This window comes from Pogona vitticeps, chromosome 6 (genome assembly GCF_051106095.1).
Source record: "Pogona vitticeps strain Pit_001003342236 chromosome 6, PviZW2.1, whole genome shotgun sequence".
NCBI classification, from domain to species: Eukaryota; Metazoa; Chordata; class Lepidosauria; order Squamata; family Agamidae; genus Pogona; species Pogona vitticeps.
Window position 1 is genome coordinate 51,840,872 of NC_135788.1, and position 25,438 is coordinate 51,866,309.

At 41.7% G+C, this 25,438-nt stretch overlaps 1 protein-coding gene across 3 annotated transcripts in view; it reads right to left on the reverse strand.

The window, feature by feature from the left end:
- The window catches only part of LIMD1 (LIM domain containing 1), a 78,719-nt gene that overhangs the window by 52,995 nt on the left and 286 nt on the right, over nt 1–25,438 (reverse strand). For all 3 annotated transcript variants that reach the window (XR_002301559.3, XM_073003516.2, XM_020804572.3), the window contains exons 2-3: nt 22,825–24,678; nt 2,024–2,125 (exon numbers count right to left, since the gene is read on the reverse strand). Coding sequence is in view for 2 of the 3 variants with exons in the window: in XM_073003516.2 (XP_072859617.2) it covers nt 2,024–2,125; nt 22,825–24,301 (1,579 nt within the window). In the remaining variant the exon portion in view is untranslated. The remainder of the gene's footprint in view (nt 1–2,023; nt 2,126–22,824; nt 24,679–25,438) is intronic.

A 25,438-nucleotide genomic window follows, 5' to 3' on the forward strand; every position in this document is an offset into this window, starting at 1 on the left:
GAAAGTTAGCATATTAACAATTACTGTTAGCAAAAGGATGTTGAACCATTCATTTGCCATCAGGACTTCAGAGGAGAAAATCTGGAATACAATGCCTATGAATAAAATTACCAATAATAAACATCAGTGGGAGTATAAGATTCAGAGACCTAATAGGATTCCATCTGCACAGAAGCAGAACTGGTACAGAGCTGAAGAATAAGTAAGTACCACTACACTAAAACTAATTTAACTTTTATTTGACTACTAGGATTCATTTATATTCACCAGTTATTTATCTACATACCTATATTTGGATTCTGATCACTTAATTTGAAAATTTAAAATCAAGAACTGTTTTGAGCCTTTGGAACAGGTGTCAAAAGGAAAGAGTTACAGCTATTATTTAATAGATGCTTATGTAATTCTACAAAATAGGATTAATTTTTGAGACTTACATAAATCATATTCCCTGCAATTCAGAAGGATTCATTGCAACTCTAAATACATGAAAGAATGGAAACACTCTTGGCAGGGAGAGGAGATAAATATTTAACAAGTTGGGGGGTCTTTACTGCTACTGAATATACACAGATGTGTATTACTTTAAATATGTATGAGTGAAACATCTGTCTAATAGAAATAGCAAGGTAACTGTACTGAGTGGGTGTGAGGCATTCAGGGTCTATTTTGAGCCCTTCCACAGTTCTACTATTATGAGATGGATGTTCACTTCCTCATTCTGTATAGTTCTTTATCTTTACTTTTCCATTTGTGGGTGGAGGAGAGGAATTACAATTACTTTTCCACTAAGAATCTAGATGTGTCTATAAAGTGGCTTATAAATTCCTGACAGGAATGGCATCTACCAGGACTAGAATAAAAGGTCTACCTGTTTCTTTAAACATAGAATGGAAACTTCCACAGACCTAAAGGCCAATTTTCACTCTGGGACCCATGACTGGGTGAAAATGAGCTATAGTCAATTTTAATGGCGCAGCAATGGGGGAGAGCTATCTTTTGAAATACTTTTGGCTTTTAAAAAAGGTGTGCCCATCACACACTCCTTGCTTTAAAATAAAAAACTTTTAAATACATCTTTTTATGCCTGTGACAGTAGTGGGGCAACTAGATCTGAAAAAAATGGGAGGAGGGGCCACATGCAGTCTAAACAGTGACCATGCCTTCTGTATATACTTCCAAACTCAGCTAGGCAATGATGTACTGTAAGGGGCCATGGCTCCAGAACAGTTTGGCTGCAGTGAATCTAGCATTTGTGGTTGGAGAAACTGGCCCTTAGTCTATGCTATTAAATTCCAAGTGCAGCTGTGCTGTTTTAGAAACATAATACACACACACACACAAACAGAGGGAGGTGGGTGGGTATATCTGCAAATAATCCAGGCATTTGTCATATGATTCAAAATCATCTCCAATTAAAATAATGCACAAGTTGTGCCAAGAGAACCCAATTTAGACCATTGTTGCTGTTGCTTTCTGAAATTATACACTGTTTTCTCACCTGGCTCCAGCCTGTGGTGCATCCTGCAAAAGACATCCTACCTTTTCTCCAAACCCTGCTCAGAAAGTTCTGCAGTTTAAGTGTCAACAACCTATCTGAATAGGAGACTGGGAATCTGGACACAGGCAGAATGCCACACATAAAATCTGTGAGCATCTTCAGCAGCATAACTGACACCAAAACAAGATTTTTTAAAAATATGATCTGGTTATTAAATTGTGCAGGTCAGAAGCTGGGCAAATAACTAATCTACATGCCCTCATTCTCTCTTCACATCTGCAGTAGAGGATACACAGGAAAATGAACAGCTATAAAGAGACAGAATAGCAATTTAATTGGCTCTGACTAATGGTGGACACTGCCCATGTCTGCACTGCAGCAAATGCCTGACGTTGCTGACTCTGGACAGCAGGTCCATGACTACTTGTTTAAGAGGAAGGGTTTTAAGAAGACTACACATTTTCTGAAAAATCTCAGCTTCATCTTTAACTCAAGAGATTTTCCCTCTAAACAGATACTTACTACATGCTCCACAGGTAAAGCATCCATCATGGTAGAGATTCCCCATTGCTTGGCAAGCCTGGTTTGCACCATATACACCTTTGTTGCATTTCACGCAGGTTCCTGAAATAAATTGTTAAAAAGTGACAGGTAAGAAGCACATTCCACAAATAAAGAAAGACAAGCCAAAATAAACAGTACACATTGAAGAAACTGATGGATTGGATTGGTATTGTATTTATAAACATCTTTTCTTCTAGCAGAGGGACCCATTATGATTTGATTTGAAAACCAGCTTGTCATAAAATAGTTCAACATATGCTTCACAAATAAGATAAAAGGTAGAGACAGCAGGGAACAAGCAGGCAAATCTTGAGCAAGTAAAATCACTTTCCTTATCTGAAGCACATTTTCTGTATTTCCACCATTCCTTTAAACCCCAAAACAGTTCAAAGATAAGCCTCTTCTACTTAACATGTGAGCAAGCAAACTGTTACACAAAAATTATTCAAAGGATTAACACAGTTCTAAGAAACAGTAATTTTTCTTTCCACTAAATCGCATGGTTATAATAAATATTTCCTAATAAGGCCTTAGAAGGACGATGTATTACTTTAGGTATTCACACTCTTGCTTAGTCTATCACATACCTAAGTACAGTATAACTATTTATCTGTTTTAGGTAAAAAGGCACTGAGTATAAAAAGAGCTACATGGTATAATCAGAAAATCCATGGAAACTCATTTCAATGAAGGGCTTAATTTTATGTACATTGCTCAAGGATTTTGAAATTGACCAATTCTATGAAGACTTACAACACCTTCTTCTAGAACTGACTCATTATAGGGGATTGGAATGCTAAAGTAGGGAGTCAACAGATAAAAGGAACAACAGATAGGTTTGGCCTTGGAGTTCGAAGCAGGGGAAAGGCTAATAGAGTTTTGTCAAGAGAACAAGCTGGTCATCACAAACACTCTTTTCCAACAACACAAGAGACATCACCAGATGGGCAATACCGAAATCAGATTGATTATGTTCTCTGCACCAAAGATGGAGAAGCTCTATAAAGTCACCAAAAACAAGACCTAGAGCTCACTGATCATCAGCTTCTTAAAGCAAAATTCAAGCTTAAACTGAAGAAAGTAGGAAAAACCACTGTGCTAGTCAGGTATAATCGAAACCAAATCTCTTATAAATACACAGTGGAAGTGAAAAACAGATTTAAGGAACTAGATTTGGTGGACAGAGTCCCTGAAGAACTATGGATGGAGGTTCATAACACTGTACAAGAGGCAGCAACAAAAACCATCCCAAAGAAAAGGAAATGCAGGAAAGCAAAGTAGCTGTCCAATGAGGCCTTACAAATAGCAGAGAGGAGAAGGGAAACAAAATGCAAGGGAGATGGGGAAGTTACAGAAAATTGAATGACGACTTCCAAACGACAGTAAGGAGAGACAAGAGGGCCTTCTTAAATGAATAGTGCAAAGATATAGAGGAAAATAATAGAAAAGGAAAAACCAGAGATCTGTTCAAGAAAATTGGAGATATTAAAGGAACATTTTGTGCAAAGATGGACATGATAAATAGCAGGGACCTTACAGAAGCAGAAGACATCAAGAAGAGGTGGCAAGAATACACAGAGGAATTATACCAGGAAGATCTGGATGTCCTGCACAACCCAGATAGTGTCGCTGTTTCAGTAATGTATATATGCTAAAAATTCCAGCTTGTTCTAGGACTATTCTATTTGGACCTTTGTCCTGCCAGGTGATACCAAAAATGCGTAGGAGACAATGCATTCAGCTTCTTCTCCTGTCATGCACAAAGGGTCCAGGATTCAAACTATACTTCTTATGGCTAGGATTTGCTAGATTCCAGCAAGCTGCTGCCACTTACTTATTACTCTTTTGCTGCTCTCAGCAGCGTACATTATTACAATTTTACAGATTGTTAAACTATACCAAAATGTAAACACACAGAGAGAAAGCAGAAAGAGTGAATCTTGATACTGTAGCAAAGCAAATATATGGTATGCACAAGTTCCAGACATTGATAACCTCATGGTCTTCCTTCCTACCACTGCACCTTTTGTACATTTTTTCACAGAAATCAATAAAAACTTGATCCAACCCTTTTTTATTTGTAGAATTTTATGTGTCATTCTGGTGATGACTTCAGTGGTGACAATGAAGGAAAAGATATTCAGGACATATGGAACAGTATGGTAGTGACTAGAGAGCTATCATGGCACTTATTTGAGTTCAAATTCACCATAAAGTTCAAAGCCATGTGTGGTGCCTTTGAGTGACTTGAAAAGCTGGGTTAAAAATATAGCAATCAGAAAAATTAAATTAGTACTTAACTAGTCTGAAACCTACCATCATTTGTTAGGTTAAGCATGTGCTGCTTTTCTCTATTGTTGCTAAATACACTACAATCTAAGAATTTAAAGGTACATCTGAAATGGTGAATGTCATAAGTAGCTGGGATGGGTGGGCTGGAAATACAGTAGTGCCCCACATAGCGACGATAATCCGTTCCGGATAAATCGTCGCTATCCGGATTCGTCGCTATACGGGGCAAAAAAACCCATAGGAACGCATTAAATCCTGTTTAATGCATTCGTATGGGGGGGGAACTCACCGCTAAGCGGAAATCCTCCATAGGGGCAGCCATTTTCAGTGCCTCTAAAGCGAGGCAACACACCGGGTGGCCATTTTGGAACCGCTGATCAGCTGGCTGAAAATGGGGCCTTTGGGAGGACCGCAGGAGAGAGGTCCACCCCCCGGGGTCCTTCGGAAGCCACCCTCGGCATTTTCCCCCAGCTGCTCAGCAGGGGAAAATGTCGGTGGTCGGCAGTGGCTTCGGAAGGACCCCGAAGCCACCGCCGACCGCCGACATTTGCCTTCCGAGCTCTCAAAGGGCTTTCCCCCCCGACATTGGAGAAAGCCCTTTGAGAGCTCGGAAGGATTTCAGTGGTGGCGGCAGCAGGGTAGCGGGTGTCCGGATGCCTTCCAGGTGAAGCACTGGAAGGCATCCGGACCCTCCCACCCTGCCCCCACCTCCGGGAGCCGCACCGCGCCCGCCTATCCCAGCCATGCTTGGACTCCCAGGAGTCCGAGCATGGCTGGGAAATCGGGCGCGGTGCGGCTCCAAAGAAGGCATCTGGGCTGCCCTACCCTGCCCCCGCCGCTGGGAGCCGCGCCGCGCCCACCTATCCCAGCCATACGTGGACTCCCAGGAGTCCGAGCATGGCTGGGAAATCGGGCGCGGTGCGGCTCCAAAGAAGGCATCTGGACTGCCCTACCCTGCCCCCGCCGCTGGGAGCCGCGCCGCGCCCACCTATCCCAGCCATACGTGGACTCCCAGGAGTCCGAGCATGGCTGGGAAATCGGGCGCGGTGCGGCTCCAAAGAAGGCATCTGGACCGCCCTACCCTGCCCCCGCCGCTGGGAGCCGCGCCGCGCCCACCTATCCCAGCCATACGTGGACTCCCGGGAGTCCGAGCATGGCTGGGAAACCAGGTGCAGTGCAGCTCCAAAGAAGGCCTCGGGACCACCCTACCCTGCCCCCGCCGCCGGGAGCCACGGCGCACCCGCCTATCCCAGCCATGTTTGGACTCCCAGGAGTCCAAGCATGACTGGGATAGGCGGGCGCGGCGCGGCTCCAAGTGGCGGCTGCAGGGTGGGAGGGGTTCCGGATGCCTTCCAGTGCTTCGCCTGGAAGACATCCGGACTGCCCTACCCTGCCCCCGCCGCCGGGAGCCGCGCCGCGCCCGCCTATCCCAGCCATGCTTGGACTCTCGGGAGTCCGAGCATGGCTGGGATAGGCGGGCGTGGCGCGGCTCCAAGTGGCGGCAGCGGCAGGGTGGGGGGGGGTCCGAATATCTTCCAGTGCTTCGCCTGGAAGGCATCCGGACACCCGCTACCCTGCCGCCGCCGCCACTGAGAACCTTCCGAGCTCTCAAAGGGCTTTCTCCAATGTCGGGGGGAAAGCCCTTTGAGAGCTCGGAAGGCAAATGTCGGTGGTGGCTTCGGGTTCCTTCCGAAGCCACCGCCAACATTTTCCCCCAGCTGAGCGGCGGGGCTCCCGCTGAGCTGGGCGAAAATGCCCCTTCCGAAGGCAGTGGCTTCGGAAGGACCCTTCCAAAGGGTCCTTCCGAAGCCACCCCCGGCATTTTCGCCCAGCTGAGCGGCGGGAGCTTCGGAAGGACCATGGGGGGGTTCCCCCGCGGTCCTTTGGAAGCTCCCGCTGGTCAGCTGGGGGAAAATGGGGCTATGGGGAAAAATCACAAAAACGATCACAAAAAAGCCATCGCTATGCGGATTCATCATTAAACGGGGCGCCTGTTAAGCGAGGCACCACTGTACATGCATGGTATTATCAGTAGCTTCCTGCTCAGCATATGTTTAAAGGCAGACATTAGTATGTTGCTACACACTATGTGAAATAGTACTAAGAGAAATATGATCCCTGCTTGCTTAATATACATTTTAATTAAGCAAGCAGGAAAATGGAATAAATTCTCAAATAATATTGTAGGCAGAAGTTACTGCATAAGAGACAGAAAATTTAGGAATATCTCTGCTCGTCTATTTCTCACAAATAACCTGTGAGAACATCCTAAAATGGAAAATTATTGTCTCTTGAGTGACAGTGCATGTCTTCTACAGTCTGCTTATTCAAATCGTAATTTACAGTATTTCTCCCCAGCACCAGATATTACAACCAGTGTTCCCTGTTTGTTTCCCCCAAACACAGGTTTACTCTCTGGATATGTTTACTCTTTCTTCCACACCACCAATAGATCTCTCATCCACACTGCACCATATATGCGTTAGACACGTGCTGCCAATATAACTGGTTTATTTCTCTTTTGGTTTTTAAATCACATGTTCTTTTATTATTGTTTAGGATCACTAATTAAACTTCTTATACAGTACTTGATTACATGTTTGCTTATTCAGGTGTTGTATTTACTTATTCACATTAATCAACTCATTAATATTCTCTGACTATCTATTTAGCTTTACTATTCCATTTATCTCATTCTCATTCTCTCTAACTCTCCAACTTTCCAATTCTCTTCCCTTAACTCTCTAACTCTCCTCTCCAACTCCCTCCCTCTCTCTGTCTCCTTGACTCTGCCCCTCCTGTCTTCTCATAGGCTCCAGCACTTGAGCTTCAGCTATGATAGACAGGAGTGACATGGGCATTCCGCCACAATCAGCAACTTGGAAGAGTACCAAATCCACAGTCCATCCTTTTCCCAGACAATTCCTGAAAATGAAATTTCAGTATGGGCCAACATCCCAAGCCAGACTGTTTTCCAACAATAATTTCCATCACAGATGTTCCCTGCTGATGGCAGTAAGGAGAATTATGATGGATGCAATACTCAGGATCAATTGTTGAATGACACAGGAATAGCATTCTTATGCTCTTTTTAATTCCATTTCCAGAGTTCACTCACTCTTACTGCTATAAATTATTATATAAGGTCTTAACTACAATACACATTGGCCTGACTCCAACTGCTATTGTCAAATGAGGAGACTCATTGAAATCAATGGGATTGGCATAAGCGTTGACTTCCCATTCAGCAACTGATTCCATGGGTCTAATTTAGTTGAAACTTGCAATTGGATTTAGGCCATTCACTTTATGTTCCCTCAATCCAGATTAACTGTAGTGAATCCAATGTCTGTGCTAAGTATCTGCATATGACTTTTATTTTATAATGACTTTTACTTGTATAGTTGCAAGTCTCTCTTCAAGGCTTTTACTCAAGGAACCCACATAATGAGCCAAGTAGCAGAATGTGAAGGTGCTTTGTCTAATCACAACACCACCTAAATCTCCTATCATTCAAATGTTTCCTTGGGCCTGTTCTAAATCTGACTGAATCTTCCTCCTCTTTTTTGTTTTCTCCTTAATATAGCTTGTATTTGATTAATGCACTAGCCCTTAGGCAGGACTATTTTTATGTTTTCACACCATCAAGTACTTTATACATAACTATAACCCTGGATCATACCCTAAGACTTTAAGTTACAAAATGCAAACATGTACCATCTGATGGAATTCCATTGGCTTTCTCTAAATATTACGTGCCCTTTATTATTTTGAAGTCACATTTGCTTGAATAACAGATATATACTATTCAAAAATCAGGCTGGATTTTGTAGAGTGCTACCAGTACTGAAATTTCCCACAACTATTTGTCATAGGCTGAAGAAACACAATACTGTGAAACTGCAAGACCATAGTCACAAGATAATGAAGTCAACAACCAGGTAGAAATTGTATTTGTTAAAACCAGATGTTTTTCTTAAATACAGAAGTAGAATGGTGGTAGTTTTAGACAGAGAGCTGGGGTGATAATGATAAATGCAAAGAAAAAAGGCACATAATTATTTAGAGGAAGTGCCTTAAGTCAAAAGACACTAGAAAGAAATATATATATACAGGGCTATGACAATTCTTTTAATGGAAAGTTGTAAAATCAAAACCGTTTGCTATTGGTGATAAAATTCTAAGATCTGTTCAGTTTGACTAGCAGAAATATGTCCAAGTTATGGTTACATGGCCCAAAGATTCTTAGTAGGCTGCAATATTAAAGCACACTCATTAAGCAGCAAGCCCTACCAAACACAGTGGAACTTATTTCGCAGGAAATATGCATAGCGATGCACAGTCAGTCTTTTCAAAATGAAAGGATGTACAGTCTGGAAGATATTTGAAAGCATGTGTGTTGTACAAGCTACTGCTGGAAAAATATCACTTTTTTTCTCGACATGAAACATGAGCACAGATTTTGCATGTAGCTGAAAAACATTTACTATTAACATGTCCAAGTACTGTAAGAATTTTGTTGGAAAATTGTTATACAAGCAGTATCATACCATAAGCAGGGTAAAGTCCACAGCTAAAAAGGGAGCTCAAAAAGATTACCTCGACAAATGGTCATGATTCAAAATAAGGTCCCTGCTATTTAAGTGCTTCAAAATGTGTCCCGCAAATTTTAACTGATACTACTTTTGATCAAAGCCTTATTCAGACATACAATCTGGTGTCAACACAGAGTGGAGCATGTAGCCATGCACCTTTCACTATTTCTTTCTCCATGCAAATAGCACTTAATCTGGAGAAGAGAGATCCTTGCTCAAATGCAGACTACACACGCAAATAATAACCGCAGAAAATGGAACCCCTGCTCACATGTAGAGCCTACACTGGAAGGGAAACCTCTGATCTTCAGCCCTGCCTTCACTTATAAGGAGAAAGCAATGAATGGAGAGGGCATGTACTGCTCCTCTAACCTGGATTATGCTAGAAATTAATAGGGCCTGCACTTTCTAAGAAGTGAAAGTCTTCTCAAATTGGCAAACCCACTTAAATAAAAACAAAAGGATCATCATCTTGGACCTGTTTGCACACAAGCATGAAAACATTAAACAAACTCTTCAGTGTATTTTGTGAACCACTCTGGCTACTGGACAATATAAAATGTAGTAAAAATAAACAGGCATGTCCTGTACAGCTACAAAATATGGGAAAAATTATTTTCAGTTTTCTTCATCTAAAGACTTCTTGGGTACAAATACAATAAGACCATGGCATCCATGGAGGATTGGTTCCAAGCCCCTTGAGGATACTGAAAATCATGGATATGCAAAGCGATATGGTGGTCCTACTGTATCTGTTTTTTTTCCCCAGAAGCAAAAGCAATGAGTTTTCAATAAGGTTTTTTTTTCTTTTGTTGTTGCTATTATATTTAACTGGCCTTGTTTTAATTTAGAAGAGCTACTTTTGGTTAAACATAACAACACTGCTTTTCCTCAAGGGTGTAACAGCACTGCAAAATACCACAAAGTTTATGTAGGAGTTGAAACAGTTAAAATTATTCATTTTCTGGTGGAGCAAGTCATGTAGAAGCCTGCCGTTTTTTTCGGTGACATTTGTGCCTTTTTGTTCTGTCAACGGGGAGTTGTTTATTTTGTGCCAATTCAGCTGGCACTGCTTTCCCCCCTTTTGTGGCATGTGATTGCCTCTCTTGGTTCAGAGGGGGAGTCAGAGCGTGTTCTATGCTGATGCCTCCAGATGGACGCAGTATGCTGTTACAGTGAGACAACCTCTTCAAGCAGGTGCCTGTTGTCTCTCCTCAAAACAATTTTTCTACTTTTAAAAACATATGACTGTCATGTTAAGTGCCATAGCAGGTAAGTGCTGGAATGCTAAGAATGCCTTGCTTGTTCACACTGTGAAAATCAACATAGGGAAGCGCCCTTCCTGCCTTCTTGTCATGACGGGAGATGCTTCCTAGAACACAGAGATGTTTAATCAGTGTTTCTTCCCATTTTTATCAACTTCTTGTCAGTTTCTCCTCCCCTACCTCCACCCTATTTTAGCTATGAGGGGAAAGCTTGTCTATGATGCAGATGAGATTGCCCAAGCTGGTCAATGTTTCTTGCCAGTTTTAATAATTTCTTGTTTCTTCCCTTCCCCCCATTTTCTAGCCTGATCAAACTGCTTCTGTGGCAACCTCATGCAACTGGCATAACTGATAGTCCACTGCACTTAGCTGATAACCTGTTAAATCAATGCAGTGCATTTCATTTTAAAAAAGAGTGTCCTAGTGTCCACTGCAAGGAAATGAATATTATACCACCACACACTACATGTAAACACAACATTTACTATTGTCATATGGAATATGAGGATTAATTCTTCCTGACATATACACAATACCCTGATGCTGATAGCTGTAGCGGCTGAACTGAGAGGATGGACAAAGGGGAGTGACAAAGGGCAGGGAAGCAGAAAAGAATGGTATTAATAAGGTGGATCTGTGATCCCAGGGGAAACTGAACCAATGTGGAAATGCAATGTGAACTCTTGCAACAAGGTAATTTATCTTATTGGTATGGATGGCTAAAGCGAAATTGCAAAGTAAACCAATTTAACCCAGTGTTCCTCCTCCCCTGCTTAGCTGCATGCTAAGAAAAAGGGCCATCCGGGACAAACTACAGCTCAACAAATGATAACTTCTTCGCTTCTCATAACAAGTCAAATCATACTTCTCTAGAACCTGCCTCCAGGATTTGATCTATTTTCATAACATTCAGACAAGAAAATTTCTGAGGCTGGAACACTCTCAAGAGAAGAGAGAAAAGTTGTGATGAAAGAAATGCATTTCCCTTCAGTCAACAGTCTGCAGACAGCAATAAATTCATCCTAGCTGCAAACATATATTAGGATCTCGGCTTGCTAAAATAACCTCCTCAAATGCCTTCCTAGACTGCCCATTTCTGCAAATAGAGATGGGTGAATTTCTTGGCTGGTTGCTTTCTGAACCCTGCAACTTGACTAAGTACTAGTGAACTTTAAGTCTTCCATTAAAATAACTGCAATGGGCACTCTCTTTTTTGTTTAAGTAATATTAATTTTAAGAAAAACATACAAACTGGAAAAAAATTAACATGGACAAAAAATAATTATACAAAACATGCTTATAATGTTAGTACTTTCAACAAGGCCACTTTCACTAGGCTTTCAACTAGAGCATTGTCTCTGTCCTCCAAATCTTGCCCAGATTAATTGTGCTACAGGACTTTCTAGCCCAGCATACTGAAAGACTCCACATCTTTTTCCAGCCTTCCCAAGCAGGTGGTTTCTAGATATTTTTTAACTACCACTCCCATGTGGACGAGCACACATAGCAATCTGGAGGACAACAGTTTAGGAGCAATTGCGCTAATTAGTTAGTCTCTTCCTGACTTAAGCCATGTTAAAACTATCTCTATTTTCTGAAAATACCTCAAGAGAAACATACTTCCATACTACACTCACTAACAGCAGATTCTTATTTACAGCCTAAGTTACTACTATGTACCTTTTACAACTCAAATGTAACTTTGTTTCTGAGAAGTAAACATAGCCGCTGAGATCTACTAAAGTTACACCACATAAGACTGATGACATCATCAACCACAGCTGTATTTCATCAATTAAGTTTCCTATTCCCGGCCCACCCCCCCACCCCCACCCCCAAAGATTGCTAGGCTCCCTTAGGCCTAATAATCTTTGAGGGTGGGGGCAGTTCCTGGGGAAGATTTCGGGCACAGTTGGATGGGAGAGGGAGTCTTAAATGTCCAAAAATCATTACAGTGGCGCCTCACATTACGTCGTTAATTCGTTCCAGCGAAATCGCTGCAGAACGAAAACGACGTAAAGCGAAAATAAAAAAGCCATTGAAATGCATTAAAACCTGGTTAATGTGTTCCAATCAGCTAAGAACTCACCGTCCAGCGAAGATCCTCCATAGGGGCGGCCATTTTCAGGTGCCTGTGCAGCGAAAAATGGCTCCTAAACACAGTGGAGAGCCATTTTGAGCACCCGGCGGCCATTTTGAAACCCTGACGATCAGCTGTTTTGATCGTCGGGAAGTGAAAATTGGTACCGATCATCGCGCAGCGAAATTCCCCCATTCAAAACATCATTTTGCGATCGCTTTTGTGATCGCAAAAAACTCATCGTAATGCGGATTCCTCATTAAACGGAGCGCCCATCTTGCAAGGCACCACTGTACTGTCAGTCCAATTGCATATAAGACCTTTAAAGATTAATATAGGATTCCACTCATATAAAATGAGCAACTCCAGAAGTATACAGTAGTTGCTGTTTCAGAAATACATGTTCAGCAGCTGAATGTTGTCATTCTCCAAGTTCACCCAAACAGAAATACAAATCATGTTAATTATAACCAGTGACAAGAAGCATATTTACACTCCAGCTCAAAATACATTTTTCCAAACATGGTCTATGACTTAGACAAGCTGCCCACTCTGATCTACCAGCTGCCTGTATGTCTCTCTGGCCATTTCTCTGGTTGCAGCCCATCCTAACAGAGGCATCAATTGTTACTCAGTGCTGCCTCACACATTAGGAGTGTGAGACAGAAGAACATACCTTCCTTGCTGCCTCACATAATCAGCACATCTCTGTGACAGTGACTGAGTACAAAAAGAATGCTGGCATGGAGAATTAATCCAGAAGCAGATCTATTTTATTTTATTTTACCAGGAAGCCGACTCAACAGATGACTAGCTTGCTACTAAAGACCAAACTCTGAACTGCACAGCTAATTCAAGCCTATTACGGAAGCACCATCTCTTATCTATAAAGCCAATTTTCCCCACCTTCAAAATCTACTTGGTGGATACTGCTGCCAACACTCCAGTCCTTGCAACTTCCATTCCCTTTCAACTGGGGCTGTGATGGGATAACTCAGTCATATTTATTGTGACAAATTGTTTTGACACTGCTTAGCTATATAGAGAACCTTGTCCCAAAATAAAGGTAGTCTTAGAAATCCTATTTTTGCCGTCCTTAAGCGAAAATCACCATAAGCGAAACGCAGTTCCCCCACTGGAATGCATTGAAACCTTTTCAATGCATTTCAATGGGGGAGAAAAAAATCACCAAAAATTCAAAAAGAGTCAGAACGAAGCCAAATTAGGTTAATAACGGGTTTATTAAGTGCACTAACGATTGCAAGCACTCTAAACCCTTTTAAAAATAGCGAAAACGGAGCTGTCAAAAACATCGCTAAGCGAAACAGGGGGACCTAAACTATCATCGCTAAGCGAAGCAAGGTCTCGAACATCACTATGCGAAATTCCCCCATTGGAAACATCGCTAAATGGAGCGCAAGATCGCTCCTAAAACCTCATCGCTAAGCGAATACATCATTAAACGACGCAATCGCTAAGCGAGGCACCACTGTAATAATTTGTAATAAGGAGATTGTTTTTTTTAAAAAAAATTGATCCCTCAGTATTTCAGCAGATTGTAAATGACCAAACGGATTTCTAAAATGACTAAAGGGAAGTCTCTAGCCACTGGATACCTTCTTTTTTTTTGTATAGCACCCTAATTCTTTCAAGGCCTCTACACCTGATGCAATCATTTTTCTCCATTAGCACTGTTGGTAGAGAACTCACAGTTGGTTCTTTTCATCTATTTTTTCATGGATTTCTCATCATTCACAGACCACACCTTGTTCTCTTGAGGAATGTATACTTTTCAGCATATCTACCCTAAAAATAAACTGCCTGCTACAGATAGAGGGTCCCTGAATCACAAACATTCAATGTCTGTCTGTCTGTCTGTCTGTCAATGTGTGCTGAGCATAGCTGAAATGCCAATTGCAAAATCAACACAACAAGAAGAAAAAATCAGGACAATTTTGCTCTTGATTGAACTTAAATATAACTTTTCAAGCTACTGATCTGGAGGCAGTACTGGCTGCTACTTCTCATGGTCACAACTGCTGGCAAAATTCAAGCTACTGCTCTCCCTCAGCACTGGCTGTTCCCCACAAATCAAAGACAAACACACAGTACAAGCTGCGTTTGAGCTTCATTAAAATCTGAGACATCCTCAAATACAAGACTGAAAATTGCAAACATAGCTTTCGAGTCTTGCTTATTTCATACAATCAAGTTTAACTCTCAAGTTCTTTATGGCTTGTGTAACCTAGCATGAAGAATCCAGGGTGAAGGTGGCAAGTACGTCAAAAAGATTTCTCAAAGCCAATGTCTCCCCCTTCGTCCTGACAGAAGGAAACGAATTAGATCAGATGAAATGATTTAGGAAGGATAGCCTCAAGCACACAGATTCTAGGATCTTCGGAACTATTCATTCCATTTGTTTATGATTTTTCACATATATATCCAAAAGTACTGCACTTTCCTGCACTATATCCTGCCTCAGTGTAAATCTTTTCTTAAGTGAAGTCTATAATCTTCTGTGATTCAACCAACACTAACAGTTATTAGGAGAGGTCTGTGTATTTGTGTCTTCACAGCTGACCATGATGTCCAGGGCTTCTGAGAGTTATAATCCAAAACACAGATATGCACACCTCTAATCAGAAGCTTGATATACAAAGTCACAGAGGTAGTAATCTGAGCAATTAGCAAAATTTGTTTACACATATGGAGCTTGGTGACAGGTAAGCGTTAATTCTAATAAAAGTATGCACTTCAAATCCCTGATAGAATAGCAACCATGTTTGAGGAAGAAGAGAGAAGCAAGTAAAGAAAATGCTCATGTTGCTTTCTGGTTTTAGGGCAATGCATCCCTACACAAAGATCTCTCTGTTCCCCTAATGCCCATCTTGCATCTTGGTTTCTAAATAAGGGAAGGTTTGGAGCACAGTGGGACTGAAAACATGCCTTGTAAGAAATGTCTTGGCTCTTATCAGACTTGGATTCTCATCATTAATCACAAGAAAAGCTGCCACCGGAAAAAGCCCTGCCTCATGTGGCCCAGGAGTCTTGCAGCTGTCAGTAATGAAACCTGATCCTCTGAAATAATTTAAAATGCTAGTCCCACCTACAAAGCTCACAGAAAAGCACAACTCTTATGTCTGCTTCCTGGGTTTATGAAGAAATCAGTCAAAACTACAGCCACCACCATTTTTAAATGAGAAAAAATTAATTCTGACTAAATAAGTTATTAATATGATTGTCTGATCATCATGATAACCTACTATTTAAAGCTTTATAAATAAAACAGGGGTTTTTTGCCATTAAATTATTTTAAAAAAATACAGCACTTGCAATTTGACATTTAACAACTGCAAACGACAAATACCATTTGCCTTCTGGTAAGGCAAAACCGCCAAAGGACAGCACATCCTTCAGTTGCATGCTTGGTTACTTCAATTCTCCTTCAAATACAATTAGGGGCAGCAATTGTTTTATAAGAAATAATAATAATACTGGAACTACAGACCTGGAAGGGACTGTGTGGTTTATCATGTCCAGCCCCTGTCAAGGAGGCATAGTGCAATTTTGCTTCCTCAAATTAAAGGTCAGCGTTCCGTGTCTAAATCACACTGGCCATGTGACCACGGAAAGATTGTCTTCGGACAAACGCTGGCTCTATGGCTTGAAGAGCGGGATGAGCGCCGCCCCCTAGAGTCGGACACGACTGGACAAAAATTGTCAAGGGGAACCTTTACCTTTACCTTTAAATTAAAGGTCTAAGAAGTAACAGTCGCCCGGATATCTTCCGTAGAATCTCTACTGAGGCATTTTCAATAAAGTCAGTCCTTTTTGAGAGTTAGCCCAAAGCACATGAGACATACAACTAGTTCTTTCTAACCCATATAACAAAAACTTGACTTTATTTGGCACTTCCATCCTTTTGCCCTGACAAAAGGAACAGACAAATTTGTGTTATTTTATTTATTTCTCACATGTATAACCTGTTTTTCCACTAAAAGATAGCACTCAAGGCAGCTTACAAAGTTATTAAAAGAAATAAAAACAGATAAAACCGACATTTAGCTAAAACCTTACTAAAATAAAATAAACCTGCCCCACCATAAAACCATAAAAATCAACCAAATAGTTTTAAAAATTAAAATTGCAAAGGATAGATTAAAAACATTACTGCAAGGTAGGCTAAACATTAAATGCCAGTCTAAAAATATGTGTTTTTACTTCTTAAAAGTAGTCAAAGTGGAAACAGATTACAACTCAAAGGAGACTCCATTCTATGCCTAGGAGTCACATAGAAGGCCCTCTCCCATGTGTTTGATAGTTGGGTTTCTGAAACTGTGGATGTTTTTAAGAGCCTCGCCTGAAGATCTTAAAGTCCAAGAAGGCTCATAACAAGACAGATGGTCCCCCAGATAGCCAGGCTCCAAGCTGTTTAGGGCCTTAAAGGTTAAAATGAACACTCTGAATTGAGCCCACAATACTGTGCACCTGTTAGCAGCTTAGCTGCCATGCACTGCACCAACTGAAAAGCTAGGACTGTCTTCAAGGGTAGCCCCACATATATACAGCACTGCAATAGTCAAGACAGGATGTAACTAACACATAGATCAGTGGTTCACAACCTTGGGTCTCCAGATGTTCTTGGACTAAAACTCCCAAAATTTCTGCTATGGGGTGCCTGAATGTAAAGAATGAGGAGCTGGAAGCCATGGTCAAGGAGGCCACAGGCCCCATCAACTTCACCATGTCTGGGGAAAAGCTGAAAGGTCCTGATCCTGAGGAAATAATCACTGGTGTCTTTAAAGTTCTGGAAGCTGAGGGCAAGGGTACTGTCAAGAAGCAATTCTTGGAAGAACTTGGAAGAATGTGACCAGTTCATCTCAGAAGAGATCAAGAACATGTGACAGGCCTTTCCCTATGATGTCACTGGTAATATTGACTACAAGAATATTTACTATGTCATCACACACAGAGGACACAGAAGGGGAATAAACCCAGAATTTTCAGACCTGACTGGGGTAGGGGCAGAACCCACCCAAACAGCCCCAAGTTGGAGAAGTTTCCCTTACGCTGGTCTCTATGATGCACACTCATTTGTATCCCACCAACATACAATCTGTTATTTATTATTATTTGGTGGAGGAAAAAATCTGCAAAAAGTCTGCATCTCAGATATTCCTCAGAAAAAATATATGAGTTTTTCTTTTGCCAGAAGACAGGTGGGAGAAAATGTTGGTTTCTCAAGATAAGGGAGGGGCAGCTTTTTCCCTTTTCCTACACCTGGTTCTGAAGGAAATAGTATAAAAGATACAAGAGACCTGGTAAGATATAGAATTGCTAATTTAGAATGTGTGACTTTTTGAAATAGCACTTCTGTAACAGCAAAAATCATTTGAGCTATATCTTTGAAACCATTCATGTTTCCATTTCCTGATGGTCACAAACTAGAATGCAGATGTTGTACTTACTGTTACAACAGAGAAGGAAGTGTAAAGCTAAGTTGTATGACAATTCCATGACTTCCATTAAGAGAAAAATTAAAACTGACAGTGCAATCCAATAAATATCTACTAGGAATTAAGCACCAATGCATTCACTGAGACTTACTCCCTTACTACATGATTACAGCCTAAGCAATCACTTGCACCAGAGGTTTATTTGCTGAAATGCTTTGCAGACAGCTGAAGCTACAGTAGAACTCAGATCTGTGAATAACTACATGCTCTTAAACTGTTCAAAGGCTATTGATGCTTAGGTAAATATCAGAAGATGATTCAGTGAAGAAAAGGAGGGAAGCAAGGTGAAAACTAGGAAGGAATTCTCAACTTCCCATCACATCAGTTTTCCAAGATATTTTATGCAATGACAATTCTATAGCAAGCAATTCCTATGTTTTTTTATGCTTCCAGAATTATGAAACAAAAAAACACACAGGTACAATATTCTGCCAGAATAAAATCTATCTGGATTATTATTACTGCTGCTACTATTTGTGGGTACTTTGGATTGCCAGAAAGACAAACAAGTCGATCCTAGATCAAATCAAGCCTGAACTATCTTTGGAGGCAAAACTGTTAAACTGAGGCTATCCGTGTGTTTGGGCACATCAAGAGACAACAAGATTGCCTGGAGAAGACAATAATGCTGGGAAAGAGGGAAGGCAGCAGGAAAAGAGGAAGACCAAATATGAGATGGACTGACTCCCATAAACTTGAGTCTGAAAGAGGTAAGCAGGGTGGCTGAAGACAGGATATTTTGGAGAGCGCTCATTCATAGGGTCACCATGAGTGACAGGCAATTTTCAACAGACATAACTGCTACTGTTGTTGTTATATGTCATGAAATTGTTTCCTACTTGTGCCAATCCCAGTAGGGCTTTTGTGGTATTGAGAGATGCTTAAGAAGTGCTACCCCCTGGTTAGAGCAGGAATTAGAACAGGGGTCTCCTGAGCTCTCTATCCACCACACTGACTCTCAGCAGGCAGTTACAGTATTTAACAGAATGGATTGCACAACATACTCTATATTCTTCCCTGGATTAAAATAGATGCCATGTTCATACACATCTAGATAATTCAACTCCAAATGTTTTCTGCTTACTGTTCTAGATGAGGAATCATTCAGAAAGTAATCTTAAACAGCAAAACATTATATGGAAGAAATTTAAAATCATCCACATTCTTTCTTTTACATTTCAGATGCCTCATTTTTTGTATTCATGAACTGACTACACTGCCCCCATCTCCTTTTCAAGGAGCCTGGAAAGGGTGTGGAGGTGGTCTCTCTTATTGGATTCCACTAGGATTTAAATAGTTTCAGATTTCCTCTTTGCTACAAGGACATTAATTAAAATAATCCCACACACCCATACACACTGTCTAGAACTTCTGTTACCAAAATTACTATTGTGTTTTATTACATGCTCACTAGGAGATCAAAGCATACTTCTTGCAATGCTGTTTAGAGGAAGTGGAAAGTAAAAGCTGACTCTGCAAGTTTAAATGCACAGTGTAAACTGCTATATATCTACATAAACCAAATACTGTAGAAGTATGCACATAGCTTTTTTTTAGAAAATCAAAATCTTAAAATGCAATCTATCTCCATATCTTCCAGCCTAAACTGTAATTCATCGTGGATATGTCCTGGACCTGCTAATCTACAGCTCAGGCAGAGGAAAACTCCATGCCTGAAATGCTTCTACTAACATTAACCATACTGGCATCTATTGAAGATGGAGAGCTCCATTCAATTATGCACACAGAATCCACCCACTCCACTTTACACACTCCCCATGCTTTACACTCATCATCCATAACAGGGATGAACACAATCCCACTGACACTAGGGTTCTTTTTTCACTTTTGGAACAGTTCTCTTTCATATAACTGACACTACATGAAACTAGAATTCACCATTGGTTTGTGTGCGGGGGGGGGGGGGAATGACAAGTCTGAGAAACATTCAGGCTGTTTAGCTCAACTTCCCACTCTTACCCTTCTCTGCAGTGCTCCCCTCCCTTCTTTCTTTACATTATTTTACAGATGATGTAGGAAATGTACAGCTTGTGTTTCCCCCTTCAAGCATCCACCAAAGAAAAGACTAGCAAAGGGCCAGAGAGACAGCTTCAGCTGTCCCGGGGCACAAATCATGGAAGTAAGCCCATTAGCCTGAAGCCAAGTACAATCTCGTTACCAACCACCAAAAGAATAACCCTTTCTTTGTCTAGATGGAATATTACACATTCTTCTTCACCTGCTCTTCCTCTGTTCACTATCCATCTCTCTTGGTAAGAAAACCATACTTCCAACAACACCATCTACACTCTGAAATATTATATTACTTCTGCTAGCTCATACAGGATTTGCCCATACATCTGGTTTCTATTGTCTTAAAATCACTCTGAAATTTTTGTGGACTCATGGCATGCAGTGACCCGGAAAGTCCTGAAAAACACTAGTTCTTCTCCTCACAGCCCATACTTTAAAGTTAGTTGATGTGTGAGTACTCTTGTCTTCTGAGGACCAGGTGGTACTCTTCTATGGGAACTTCCCAAACATGGAACCAGAATTTGAAAAAATTGTTTATTTAGACTTTAGTCACCAGAATCCTGCAACACGTGGCCATGCTAGCTGGGGATTCCAGGAGTGACAGTGCAAAGTATCTTTTCCCAGATGCATGTGGAACTCATTGCCACCAAAACTGAGATTAACTTTCTTTTTAATCATATTCCATCTCAGGACTTTCATTTTTCACCAAACTTTTCACTTTGCTGCTGTTTTAAATTATGACACATCTGGATTCTATTTGCTATCTTTAACTGGGTAGGGGGTCTTATCCTAGTTTTTTCAATTTTAAAAAAGTTTTATTTCTATTGACCTAGTTACCTTATGAGCCACTTTTTGAAGGATCTGATCTTGAAAAGCAGAGTATGAACACCTAGGCAAATGAAAATAGAACATTTTGTAGCCCCCCCCCCCCCCATGGACATGGGTTTGAAATATAAGCAAGAAAAATCTGTATAAAACCAAGATTATTACAGCAGCTCCTTCCTCTAAGGTAAAACAGTAATTCTCATTCCAACTTTACTTCAACAACAATTACACATATACAACCCACAAATCTTCTAACTACGAATTAAGAGCTGTCTAAGATAAGAAGTGTTGTTTTAACACTGAAGAGCACATCTATTATCAGGAGAAAGACCTTGCAACACAGCAGTTACAAACATGATCTGTGAGCAGGAAAATCTCAAATTTAAACCATTGCCACAGACTTGCTGATTGTCCTCAAACAAGCCATGTCCACATCAGCCTCAGATGCTCCACTTGTAATATGGGGCCAACAACACCATTTTCAAAGACAGCATGCCTCTGATAATTTAATGCTGAAGACAGAGAGATTGCCATCACTCTCATGCTCCAATTTTGAAACTTTTATTAGGGAGAGCAGGTCAGATGCCTCAGATGTTGGGAAGGTGCCTAAGGAGGTCCTGCTGTACAGATGACATGGCTTGTACCACTCCCTGCCAATCTAGCCTACTACCATCATAGAGTGCTGCCATTTTGCCTTTGCATCAGGCTGAAAAATGTTTCCAGAGTCATCTGGCCAGAGTTAGACAAATGAAGAGGATGAAACTCAGTTTGATCCAGTCTGATTTCTCAGAATACGCAGCCCCAATTTTGTAGTAGTACTGACAAAATCTTGCTCTTTGCATGTCACTAACATGTAGAGAAGCAACTGGTGAGGGATGGCAAGCTTATGACCAAAATATAATTGAAAATGGAAAGCAGACATCCTTCTCTTTGCTTGCACATCCCTGGAAGTATTTCAGCTTAAATGAAGCTAACATACAGAGCTTGTTCCCACACCACTGACTCTTGTTGCACAGAACAGAGAGAGTAAGTGGAAAGCAGCGACTTTCCTAACAGGACTGGTGGACAGGAGTGGCTTGGCACTACATCCCATCAGCTACTAAAACATTCCCTCAAATTGGTTACCAATTAGGGACTGAACAGCAATTTGTCAATTATTTCCATAGGTCTACTTAAATCTGAAGGGATGTGATGGCGCTGTGGGTTAAACTGCAGAAGCCTCTGTGCTGCAGGGTCAGAAGACCAGCAGTCGTAAGATCGAATCCACACGACAGAGTGAGCTCCTGTTGCTTGTCCCAGCTCCTGCCAACCTAGCAGTTCGAAAGCATGTAAAAATGTGAGTAGATAAATAGGTACCACCATGGTGGGAAGGTAATAGAGTTACGTGTCTAGTCGTGCTGGCCATGTGACCACAGAAACTGTCTTCTATGGCTTGGAAACGGGAATGAGCACCGCACCCTAGAGTTGGACACGACTGGACTAAATGTCAAGGGGAACCTTTATCTTTACCTTACTTAAATCTAATATTTTGGCTCACGTTTGTAACCTTGGTTGTCTACCACAGCTGGATACAACCCTTTAAAAATCAGGACTTAACCTAAAAAATGCTGTTCTTATGCATTTCTTATTCATTCATCAAACTTAATGAAACTATTACAGTACAAACGTGACATCCACGGCAAAAAAAATTGCAATGACTTTTGGATCTGCATCTGGCTCTTGACCGTTTTTTTGTAAGTTAAAAATGATTTAATCAAATAATCCTGTTAAGACTGTTAGAAAACCCCTTTTGCCAAAACAAGAACGAAGTACATATAGACGCAAAACCAAATCGTTATAAATCCAAAATACACCAGAAATAAACTGTGTGTTGGACCACAGTCTTTGAGACATTAAAATTGGCATATCAACTTGCTTATAAAAACATGCTTTCCATTCATTTTCCCCTAGCTTATCATTTTCTACTGAAGTTATTATAGAAAAATTGTAGCTTTCAGAAAGTATAATTTTAAAAGTATTAGTTGTTCCCATGATTAGTGGCAGTGGAGGAAAGAAAACAAGAAAATACGCCTCCAGGTGCAATGTAACAGTTACCGCTTAACTATTTAGAAAAATTAATGTACTATAAAACATAAAACACAAATACACCCACCAAAGTAGTCGGCCTTTGGACAAGCATCCATCTCCTGCTCCAGACGCTGGGTAAGAGCTTCTAATTTTAATTCAGCAGTGGATGGTCCTTGTTCTTGTTGTGGAAGAAGTGTCTGACATGGTAGTTTTATTTTTGCAGAACTGGAGGTTTCTTGGTGACCCGAGTCATGTTGCAGAGTGCCAATGCCCTCTTTAAATGGAGATTTTGGAACATCGGAAATCATTGGTCCATGAGATGTTGCACTGATGGAATTCTGCCCAGGACTCATACCAGATGTAGCACAATTAAGCCTATGATTTTGACCATGAACTATAAAATGACCTGTGGGCTGTGGATGAGTGTTAGCCTGCTGATAGTCTACCCTTGGAGGCAGTGGAGTTGGATGCAAACTAGAAGAATGAGTGTTATCATTATGTCTTAACTGGCTGTCAGTACTGCTTTTATTTGGTGCGCTGGAAGCCCAGACTTCAGTGCCACAGTTTGGATTAAAATTATCAGACTGGTTCAAAAGGTTCTGAGAAATATGTGCTGGTGATGAAGAGAATGAAGATATTTGTGGTGAATATCCCATGAGTAAATCATCACCATGCACAGCAGAAGATGGCAAGGAGGTATGAGAGAAAGACAATGATCTCTGGCCACCTGCATTTTGCTCACAGCTTTGGCTAAGTCCATGGCCTTCACCTCCACTTTCCTGCCTCCCACTCTCCGAAGATCTGCAAGAGTTTTGCAATGCCTGGTACAGATGGAGATCTGCTTGAGGTTTTGTAGGACTTCTCTGCAATGACTCATCATGACTTCCACCAGACCATAAACCGGAGCTTACGCCAGCTGTCACACCAGAAAACCTACCACCATCCTTTCCCCAACTCTGAACACCCGTCCGATGATCAGCGTATTGAGGCTCTTCATGAGAATAGGAAGAAAACGATGTCTTGACACTACATGGGTTCACCTGCCCTGCCCTGTGATATCCATGTCCTCCAGAAGTTTCTGTACCACCCGGACTCTCCCCATATCTGTAGTCACCACTGGCTCTTCGGCCATCTTGACATAACTTGGCTTGCTCTCTATCAGTATGAGCTTGAGTTTGATTTGGAAAGGCAAGATGATGGCCTGCACACACTGTTGGTGAGGTAGCTAAAGGGGGCTTGGCAGTATTTTCTCTTGAATGCATTTTGTTCGCTCCTCCAGTGCCTCTGGCTGCTGGATGGACCGGAAGTGGATGCTGAGTATTAAAACCAAGCCCACCATTCGGAGCTCCCGAAGCCGCTCTCACCAGCTCCTCTTGCTCTCGCTGTTTCTGAAGATGGATCTTGGCCATTTTTGTAGCAAAAACCCTCCTGGTTTCTTCAAATTCTGGGTTGTTCTCAACTGTTTTGTCCACCCGGAAGAGCCCATCTTTGGAGGCTTCGTACAAATTGAGGTCTTCTATAAATTTACTGGCCTCCAAACCCAGATCATCGTATTTATCCATTTTTAAAAAATCAATTGTTCCCTTACCATCCAGAAAGATGGATACCTATGGTGATGGGATTTTAAGAACTGAAATCAATTAGTTATGTTAAAAAAATAAGATTTCCTTTCAGCAACCAGTAGGGCATTTGAAGCTGCTTCCAATAAATCCCTTATAATATAGTTAATACTTTCAGAGTATAAGGGGGGGGGGGGGGAATTGTCACATTACCCAAGTTGTTTTCTAAAAGTTCTATTTCTCTCAGATTATACTAGAAAATTCTGAGTCCTTCTCCAAAGCAGTAAGATTCAGTTTCTTTCCACGGTTACTAGTGAAGAAATCTAGGGTTACCATGGACTCTTCTTCTGATCTCGCTGGCATTACTTTAGCTGAAAACGCTGGAATTAAAAGGAAAAAAAAGGGGGGGGAGGAGAGTATTTTAGGACAACTCTCACTAGAACCACACATACATTTAGATGATTGTCAAGACCAAGAAAAACTACCTAAGGGTTTAATGTTAACTTTAAGGCCAGACAAACTATTGGTTTGGTTCTGGTCGGACGTTTACACCCTGAATGAAGTAAACAGGAAAAGCCCACCAACCCAGAGGAAATAGCGACGAGCTTCCGAAAAGCCACAGGTTACTACTTAACCGAGGGAGGAAGGAAGCGCGCGAAGTCCAGGCTTTTTCCCCAGCGAGGGGAAATCTTTACGATTCGCACGTCCTGTCCTTCCCACTCTCACATATGCCCTGCCCGCCTTAACGCTGGAAAGGAACGTGTATACATATGTATACGTGTATGTATATAAACACATACATCCCCCCACACCTCCTTCTGCGCTGCCTCTACATCTCCCCCCCCCCTCCGTCCGTTGGCCGAGGCACCCGACCTACCCACCCGGGACACAGCGCGAAAGGAGACGCCTGAGGCACCTCCAAGGCGCACCTCGGCACCTCCCGCGCGGCGGGGGCTGGGAGTTGCTCGTGGGCCCGCGCGGGCTGGTCCCCGGGGCGGTCCCCCCCCCGCGCGCGCGCGTGTGCGGAGGCAGCGAGGGGAGAGACGCCCAAAGCGCTTCCCTCTCGGCGTTCCTCGGAAAGAAGGAAGCCCGCCGAGTCCCAGGGCAACGGCCGGAACAAGGGGCGCAGCCTCAGGCAGG